This window comes from Saccopteryx leptura, chromosome 2, assembly GCF_036850995.1.
Source record: "Saccopteryx leptura isolate mSacLep1 chromosome 2, mSacLep1_pri_phased_curated, whole genome shotgun sequence".
NCBI classification, from domain to species: Eukaryota; Metazoa; Chordata; class Mammalia; order Chiroptera; family Emballonuridae; genus Saccopteryx; species Saccopteryx leptura.
In genome coordinates, this window is record NC_089504.1 from 330,924,614 (window position 1) to 330,933,988 (window position 9,375).

General features: G+C 46.7%; 1 protein-coding gene across 2 annotated transcripts in view; it reads left to right on the top strand.

Moving 5' to 3' along the window:
- Window positions 1-9,375, top strand: part of ITGAE (integrin subunit alpha E) — a 70,033-nt gene extending 60,658 nt beyond the window's left edge. Inside the window, exons 27-31 of one of the 2 annotated variants that reach the window (XM_066363429.1) lie at window positions 152-208; window positions 512-607; window positions 1,767-1,862; window positions 6,769-6,879; window positions 8,848-9,375. In XM_066363429.1, coding sequence (XP_066219526.1) covers window positions 152-208; window positions 512-607; window positions 1,767-1,862; window positions 6,769-6,879; window positions 8,848-8,994 — 507 coding nt within the window. In that variant the 3' untranslated portion in view covers window positions 8,995-9,375. The remainder of the gene's footprint in view (window positions 1-151; window positions 209-511; window positions 608-1,766; window positions 1,863-6,768; window positions 6,880-8,847) is intronic. The other variant, XM_066363431.1, reaches the window with a different exon arrangement.

Genomic DNA, 9,375 nt, shown 5'->3' on the forward strand with positions numbered 1-9,375 from the left:
GCCGACGGGCCTGTCGGCTGGCTTGCACATCGGGTCCTAGCGTCCGTCCGCGCGCATGCGTATCACGGCGGACTGGCGGGAGCAGGCAGAGGGCGGATCACTGCGGCGGTTTCGTTTCCTCACTGAGTCGCGGAAATGGCTCTCGTTTCAGGCTTACACCGTGTGCATCCAGAGTCAGGAGCGCACTTGTGGGAGCGCCCCGATTCAGGTGAGTGCAGTGGTCCCGAGAAGCCAAGGGAGGGAGGGCCTGCAGCGGGTGGCAAGAGAGGGCAGGTTACTCCTTTTCCGAGATTTCCCCCGAAAGCACACGCGGGGTGGCCCCGAAGCCCCGCTTCGCCTCTTCCCTGGGGCACGTTTGCCGACGTGCGGCTTGGCTTCCACTCAGGTGAGCAATTAGATGCAACTGTTCGCATCCTATATTCTGGGATCTTAAAAGTGCTCTGCGTGCTTAGTGTTAAAATTCCATCTTTTCCCTACGAAGGATCGTGCTAACTAAACTTTCCTTTTCCAGCATGTGGAGGAATGGCATTCCGTGAGCTGTGCCATCACTGCGGATAAAGAGAATATAACGGTAGCTGCAGAGCTCTCCGTGAGTCAATCTAAGCAGGTACCTGGACTGTGAAATGCTTCAGATTTGTGTTCCCTGCAGCTTACGGGCATCCGTTTCCCCTAGAAAGAATACTAGCACGGTGCTAGCATCTCACAAATAACATGCCTCTTGGCCCACCCTCTGCCCTGACACGTTCTTTACTTAGTTAGTGACCCAGGTAACTAACCACTCCAGGTACTTCCTAGGAATTTCTTGGAACTCCTCCCTTTCGTATTGCCTTTATTCCAACAGCGAGCTCCGTCATTCCACTTCCAAAATATATTCTATTCTAATCTAAAAGGCCAAAGGCTTCTGGGCCTTTTGGCTAAGATCAAGTGCAAAATGTATTCTAAATCCATCCACTTCTCTTCATCTCCACTGCTACAGTTTTCGTTCAGGCCACACGGTCTTTGCCCCAGACTACTGCAGCGACCTTCTATCTGCTCTTCTTGTCTCTGCTCTTGCCATGCCCTCTCCAAACATTCTTCACCTAACAGCAGTCTTTTACAAGCAAACATAGTGCTTTTGAATAAGCTCAGACTAAACTCCATACTTGTTTAGTGGCCTGCCGTGCACTGCATGATGTGGTCTCTGATTTCTTCTTCAGCTTCATCACCTAGTGTTCTCCTCTTCCTGGCTTCTTGTCCTCCAGCTATTCTGTCCTTTCTGTTCCTCCAGCTTGCCATTGTCATTCTAGCCGCAGGATCTTTGTACTTGCTGTTCCTTCTGCATGATCCTGTTCTCCCAGATCTTCATATGTGTGGTTTCTTATATTTAGCTCAAATGTTACCTTAGATAGGCCTTCCCTGTTCATTCATTCAAAATTGAGAACTGCAGGCCCTGGCTAGATAGGTCAGTTTGTTGGAGCATTGTTCCAGTATGCCAGGGTTGCAGGTTCAATCCCCAGTTGGGTCATGGACAGCAGTCAACCAGTGAATGCATGGGTGGGTAGTATGACAAGTGCAGGTAGGTGAAGATGTGACATGAGGTAGAAGGTTAGGGAAAAGAAGTTGAGAAATAACTACAGGTTTCTTGTGGGGGTAACTTTGTGGTTGCTGAGGCTAGGGAATACTAGAGGTGGAACACGTTTAAAGGAAGGATGGTGAATGCTGCACAAAAACAGTAAGTCCCTGTCTAAAACCTGTTTCCTCTCTCCTCCTCCCACCCCTAATTACAGTTCCTAAGAGATGTAAGTGAATTGCAGATCCTGGGTGAAATATCCTTCAACAGATCTTTGTACGAGGGGCTTAATGCAGAGAACCACAGAACTGAGGTAACGTCTGTTTTCTGGGTAGTGCTCTGCTATCGCCTTGTTCCTACTTTCAGTCTTGCCACCTCTGATCTTGACTCTGCCACCAACTGCCTCTGTGACCTTGAGCTAGTCAGTTTCTGCCTCAGATTTTCCATCTGTGAAATGAGGCAATTAAAAGAGTTTTAAGTTGAGGAATTCTAAGCTGAAATAACTAGGCTGGAACCACAGCTACGCATAACTTTGATTTGGAAAGGTATTTTTAAAAAATTTTCTGAAATGAGAAATTGTATGCCATAACTCTTTCTAGTGGGAAGTATCAGAGTTTAGTTATAATATTAAATTAAGCATTTAGACAATACTCAGGAATGCATACTTCCTTTACAAGTCTTAGATTACATACTAAAACTTGTGATTTATTTTTGCAGAAGTATGACCACAAGTCAAAGGGATATGTGGTATCTATGGGCTAAATGCTGTGTGTGCTCCCTGAGTTGTCATTCTTGTTGACATTCACCTAGATGTGCTGCTGGCTTTAGAGATGTTCCATCTGTGAGCTCTTTAGTTAGGCATGATTCATTAGTGAAAGGAATGTTAAGAGAGTGAGACTGGGTTGCTAAATATTAGATCCTCTGGTTTCATTTCTGGAGGAGGAGAAAGGAGCAGTTCTCTAAATATATCAGGAATAACATTTTCCTTTATTTTTTTAAGTATTTCTAATACGAAAAATGATATAGAGGAAAGAGAAGTGCCCTGGCCAGTTTGCTCAGTGGTAGAGCGTTGCCCAGTGTGTGGATGTCTTGGGTTTGATTGCCAGTCAGGGCACACAGGAGAAACGACCATCTGCTTCTCCAACCCCCCCTTCTTTCTATTTCTCTCTTCCCCTTGCACAGCCATGGCTCGGTTGGAGCAAGTTGGCCTTGGGCACTGAGGATGGCTCCATGGCCTTACCTCAGGCGCTGAAATAGCTTGGTTGCTAAGCAATGGAGCAACGCCCCAGATGGTCAGAGCATTGCCCAGTAGGAGGCTTTCTGGGTGGATTGGTGTATGTGGGGGTGCATGCTGGAGTCTGTCTCTGTGCCTCCCTGCTTCTCACGTAAAGAAAAAGAAAAAAAAAGGAAAGAGAAGTGCCCCATTATCCCACTACCCAGATTTAAAAAAAAAATAGAAGTAATGCTTGCCCTGGCTGGATAGCTCCATTGGTTAGAGCATCGGCCCGAAGTTTCGAGGTGCCAGTTCGATCCCCAGTCAGGGAATATACAGGAATAGATTCATGTTCCTGTGTGTGTGTGTGTGTGTGTGTCTTTCTCTCTCTCTCTCTCTCTCTCTCTCTCTCTCTCGTTATCTCTCTCCCCCCTTTCCCCCCATCTCTGTCTCTCCATCTCTCTCCCTTTTTCTCTGGCTAAAATCAATACATAAAAGTAAAATAAAATAGAAGTAATGTTTAGAGGAAAATCCAAGCCTTACAGAAAGATACCAAATGAAAAATAATGGCTCCTTCACTCCCTCTTCCCATGCCCCAACTCCCTGTTCCCAAATGAGTTATTGTTAACGGTTTCTTACATGCACATTCTTAAATAATTTTATTTATGGTACATACTTTCTCCTCTTACTGACAGTTTTATTTCTGCAGTATAGATTTTTAATAATTATTTTCTTTAAATTCAGTACCCCAAGGTGCCAAGTAGTTCTTGACAATAAGCTCCTGACTTACAAGTCTTTTTTTTTCTTTTAATTTTTATTTATTGATTTTATAGAGCGAGAGTAGGGGGGAAAGCAAGAAGTCTCAACTCATAGTTGCTTCACTTTAGTTGTTCATTGATGGCTTGTTGTATGTGCCTTGACCAGGCAAGCCAAGCCCAGGGTTTCTAACTGGCGACTTCAGCATTCCAGGTCAGTGCTTTAGCCACTGCGCCACCACAGGGCATGCCTGACTTACAATGAATCTAGAAGCTGTGTATCCAAGTGCATTTCAGCTGCAGGTAAGGAAAGACTCCCGCTTACGTACCATAAAGGCATGTGTTGTTTATTAAGTTAGGGAGGCAGACCAGGTCGATGGCCTGGCTCCTTTGAATCTTGTGCACACACCTGCGTGCCGGTGATGCCTTCCCTTCCCAGCACACAGTTGCCACCTCTCCCAGTGCTGTATTTTCACAGGGCCGAATACAAAATAGGTAGAAAGAGGTCAGCAAAGGGATTTTTATCTTCATGGGCCTTTTCAGGGAGGGAAATTTTCCTGAAAACTCCCAGCACATACCTCCCTATATGTCATTAGAAAGAGCCGGATCTCATGTCAGCCATTGGCAAAGGGGACAATCAAGCGTTGCCATGATTAGCTTACACCAGTCATGATTTCTGAATGAGTCTAAAACGAGAGAATGGCTGTTGAGTAGGCCACCATCAGTGTTTGCTACAAGCAGTGGTATCTTGTGCCCTGTTTCTCCCGTCACCTCTGCGAGGGCAGCTTTGGGGCGCTTTGGAAACCTGTGGGTTTGGAAGAGGGAAAGGATAGAGACTTTGAGAAATAGCAGCATTTCTTCTGCTCAGTTCTGCTGTGTAAAACCACTGCCGCTTTGGGACTCCATTTATCTCTTTCCTAAGCCAGGTTCTCCAGTCCTCTTTTCCCCCAGTTCACTCCCATGGAAGAAACACCAGCTCTCTTCCTGTTCTTCCTCCCTCTCTGTCCTTTGCTCCCTCCTACTCTCCAGGCCTAGAACTTAATCCTTTTAAATTCAGCTCTGTGAATAGTGCCTGGAAGCTCAACCCTAGGAAGTACATACAATAACCAGCATTTGTAACTCAGAAGAGGCCCTAAAGGTAAATTTGTCCAGTCTTCCACCCCATACAGAATTTCTCTCTAAAGCATTGCTGACCTTGAGGCTTAAACACTTGGGTGAAAGGAACTCATTGTTTGGGGCAGGCAGAGAAGTTGTGATGGCCCTTTGGCCATGATGTGCATGCTGGCTACAGCTTGGGACAACCATATCTGGCTCTCACTTGGGAGGCACATCACCTGAGCTTCCTAGCTGAGTCCTGTTAGTGAGAAGACAGCATAGACTGTGAAATTGAAAGAGCCTTTCGACAGCAATGCCGGGAATGGCTCCTAATGGAAGAGCTCCGCAGGTTGTGCGCACGGACGCTGTTTTGCTTTTTATGTCTCTGAGGTAACGTACACTTTAGTCTGTTGAGTAGACCAGTACTTTTGTCATATATTTTGTGTGTGTGAAAAAATGTATTATCAGACTTTAGGGATTTATGGAAGCTCAAAAAGAGCTGTCAGAACAGTTGGAAGGACTTAACGGTCGTTTACAATAGGTTATCATTTTGAAGATGAGCATCGGGATGAAGGATGTATACTGGCATCACTGGCTGTAGAATCTTAATTTTCTGTCAGTCTTTAAAACCTAAAAACTTTTTTTGTGTGTGCAAGAGTAGGGGAGATACAGAGACAGACTCCTGCATGCACTCTGACCAGGATCCACCTGGCATCCCCCATCTAGGGCCAATGCTCTGCCCAGCTGGGGTCATGCTCGCAACTGAGCTATTTTTAGCGCCTGAGGTGGAGGCTCCCCGGAGCCATCCCCAGTGCCCAGGCCGAGGTGCTTGTGTCTATCAAGATCAATTGAGCCATGGCTGCGGGAGGGGAAGAGAGTGAGAGAGAGGAGAGAGAGGAGAGAGAGAAGGAGGAAGGGGAGGAGGGGTTGAGAAGCAGAGGGGTGCTTCTCCTCTGTGCCCTGACCAGAAATCAAATCTGGGACATCCACACATCAGGTCGGTATTGATGCTCAACCGCTGAACCAACTGGCGAGGGCTAAAACCTAAAGACCTTAATCCTGTGGGACCCTCTGTTAAACTCAGAGAATCCTTACAGAAGGCCACAATCTCCTGACAGACTTAGCTCTGTTTCTGTATTACAAGTCAAAATAGTTAATATAAAGTGTTTTGTTCATGAGATCATTTTACTGTGCTCTATCCCCCCCCCCCCCCCCCCCCCCAGTTTTTGTTCTGTTTGCTTATCGAGGATTCTGTTGATTTACCTAGGCCAGAGATTCTTTCCTTAGCCAAATTCAATCTACTAATGAGCCATCAAAGGCATCCTTCATTTTTCCTTATGGTGTTTTATCTCTAGCATTTCATTTCAGTTCTTTCTCCTTGCATTGCCTGTTCTTTGTCTTTGTTCTTACATGCTGTCGTCTATTTAAGCCATTAGAGCCCTTAGCATATTAATCATAATTATTTTGATAATTCCCAGTTGATAATTCTAACATTCCTTGCCACATCTGGTTCTGATGCTTGCTCTTTCTCTTCAAATTGTGTTTTTTTGCCTTTTGATATGCCTGGTAAGTTTTTCTTGACAGCTGGACATGATGTATTAAGTCAAAGGAGCCGCTGTAAATAGGCCTGTGATAATGTGGTGGGGGGCGGGACGAGGGTTGGGAGGGGAAGTCTTGTGCCTCTGGACTGGGAACTTCACAAGTGTTTCTCAGGGTTTTTTTTAGTATATGGGGCAGGATAGCTAGAGTGGGCTCAGCTTGAGTATTTCCCTTCCCCCACCGGGTAAGCTAGGCTCTGGTGATACCCCAGCAGGTTAGGCTGTGGTGGAGTGCCCTGGTGTATTTCAGAATGGTTCCTTTCACCCTCCCCTTGCTGGGAAGCGAAGACTTTTTCCTCCAGTATTTACTTTGGGAACCTGGTCAAACTCTTGGAGGTAAATGTCATTGCTATGGGGGCTCCCTTTTGACTGGGTTCCCTGGAGTTTTTACCTCTCAGAGCTGTCCACACTGAGCATTAGTCCGTCAGTTATTGTCAGGTTTCCTACCCGAAGCCTGTAAGCCTCTATACTCATATTTTTCTCCTTAAAATAACGTGTGGCAATTTTTTCTCATTTGCTTTACCCCACTTATTAGATGATCTCTTTTTCTTGTTCTAGATCACCATCGTCTTCCTGAAAGATGAGGAGAACCTTTCTCTGCCTCTCGTCATCGGAAGCAGCGTGGCCGGCCTTCTGGTCTTGATTGTGATTATAGTCATCCTAGTCAAGGTCAGCACCGTCCCGGCCAGGAAGGCTCTGTGTTGGGTGCAGAGCTTTCTGCCTTAGCCCCTGACTTAGAGCAGCTGCCCTGGCTGGGTGGCCACTACACCCTTTTCTTTCAGCCGCACATCTCTTTTTTTTTTTTTTTAATTCATTTTAGAGAGGAGAGGGAGAGACAGAGAGGAGAGACAGAGAGAGAGAAGTGGGGGAGGAGCTGGAAGTATCAACTCCCATATGTGCCTTGACCAGGCAAGCCCAGGGTTTCGAACCAGCAACCTCAGCATTTCCAGGTCAACACTTTATCCACTGCACCACCACAGGTCAGGCAGCCGCACATCTCTTTAAGCAAAAGAGTAAGACAGTTTCTGTCTGAAAAAGATAAAAATCTTATTGAAGTATTAGAGAGAGATTTTCCTGAAACAGATTTGATTGTACTTTCTCTACTTAAATCCTTTCCTTCTCCTCTTTTTTTTTTTTTTTTTTGCATTTTTCTTAAGCTGGAAACAGGGAGAGACAGTCAGACAGACTCCCACATGCGCCCGACCGGGATCCACCCGGCACGCCCACCATGGGGCGATGCTCTGCCCACCAGGGGGCGATGCTCTGCCCACCCTGGGCGTCGCCATGTTGTGACCAGAGCCACTCTAGCGCCTGAGGCAGAGGCCACAGAGCCATCCCCAGCACCCGGGCCATCTTTGCTCCAATGGACCCTTGGCTGCGGGAGGGGAAGAGAGAGACAGAGAGGAAAGCGCGGCGGAGGGGTGGAGAAGCAAATGGGCGCTTCTCCTGTGTGCCCTGGCCGGGAATCGAACCCGGGTCCTCTGCACGCTAGGCCGACGCTCTATCGCTGAGCCAACCGGCCAGGGCTTCCTTCTCCTCTTTTAATGTTCAAACTCTTTTTCTGCTGTTCAAGTCTCTTCACTGTCCGGCCCCTCCCACTCCACCCTTAGTCTTGCTTTTTTCTCTGGAGGTTGAACTAAGTAGATTTGCATCTTTGTGCTTGTCATCAGGTTATCTACCTCTTACGCTCTTCCCCACTTTCTCACCTTTCTCACGCTCTTCCCTTCAAACTCAGCCCAAAGGGGGCTGAGCCCTGGGAGCTGAGCTGAGTTACATGCTTTTCCTGTGAGCTCCCTCTGGAAACCCTTCCTCGTGGTACTGTGGTAATCATTCTCTTTCTCTAGACTGTGGGTTTCTTGATGTAGGAGGCCATACTTGATATTCTAGTCTCAGCATAGTAGGCTGAGTACTTTTACATAAATAAGATCCAGTACAGCCAACACTGTAGTACTTTCTATAGTACTTTTAGAATTAGCTAAGTTAAGCCTGACCAGGCAGTGGTGTAGTGGATAGAGTGTCGGACTGGGATGCGGAGGACCCAGATTCAAGACCCCAAGGTTGCAGGCTTGAGTGTGGGCTCACCAGCTTGAGCACGGGGTCGCTAGCTTGAGTGTGGGATCATAGACGTGACTCCATCATCCCTGGCTCGAGCCCAAAGGTCTTTGGCTTGAAGACCAAGGTCGTTGGCTTGAGCCCAAGGTCACTGGCTTAAGCAAGGGATTACTCGCTCTGCTGTAGCCCCTGGTCAAGGCACATATGAGAAAGCAATATATTAACAACTAAGGTACTATATAATGAAGAATTGATGCTTCTCATCTCTCTCCCTTCCTGTCTTTCCCTGTCTGTCCCTCTCTCTCTCTGTCTCTGTCAAAAAAAAAAAAAAAAGATTAGAGAGCTCTAAGGGTTCAGAGAAAGGTTGAAAATCCCTGTGGCTGGGGAATGAGCACCAGGAGAGGCTTGTGGAAAAGGCAGCATTGAAGACAGGTCTAGAGAGAGTGTATCACCCGGGAGAGATGCAGAGGAACCCTCGGAAGCCGAGGAGGATAAGGGCTCTTTCGGCCACAGTCAGATAAATGGTTTTCTAAGACAGATGGGTATCTTAGGTCGGTAATTGGGCTTTCCCTCCCTTTGTTTTAGTGTGGCTTTTTTAAAAGAAAATACCAACAACTGAACTTGGAAAGCATAAGGAGGGCCCAGCTGAAATCGGAGAATCTGCTCACCGAGGATCAGGACCCGCTTCCTCCTGTGTCGGAAGAGAACATCAACCAGTCCTCAGACTGCTAGAGAATTGGTGTCATACCGGCCGCTTTTTCCTTTAGCATGATCTGGGGCAGAATCTAAGAAATTGTTTGTAGAACATTGTTTTTTAATAATACATTATCACAAAAGTGTCTGTGCATTGTGCAAAAAATAAACTTGGGAAACATTTGATGTTAAAAAGTATTAAGCTTAAAAAAAAAAAAAAAAAAGATGCCTGACCTGTGGTGGCGCAGTGGATAAAGCGTTGACCTGGAAATGCTGAGGTCGCCGGTTCGAAACCCTGGGCTTGCCTGGTCAAGGCACATATGGGAGTTGATGCTTCCAGCTCCTCCCCACCTTCTCTCTCTGTCTCTCCTCTCTTTCTCCCTCTCTGTCTCTCTCTCCTCTCTAAAATTAAAAAAAAAA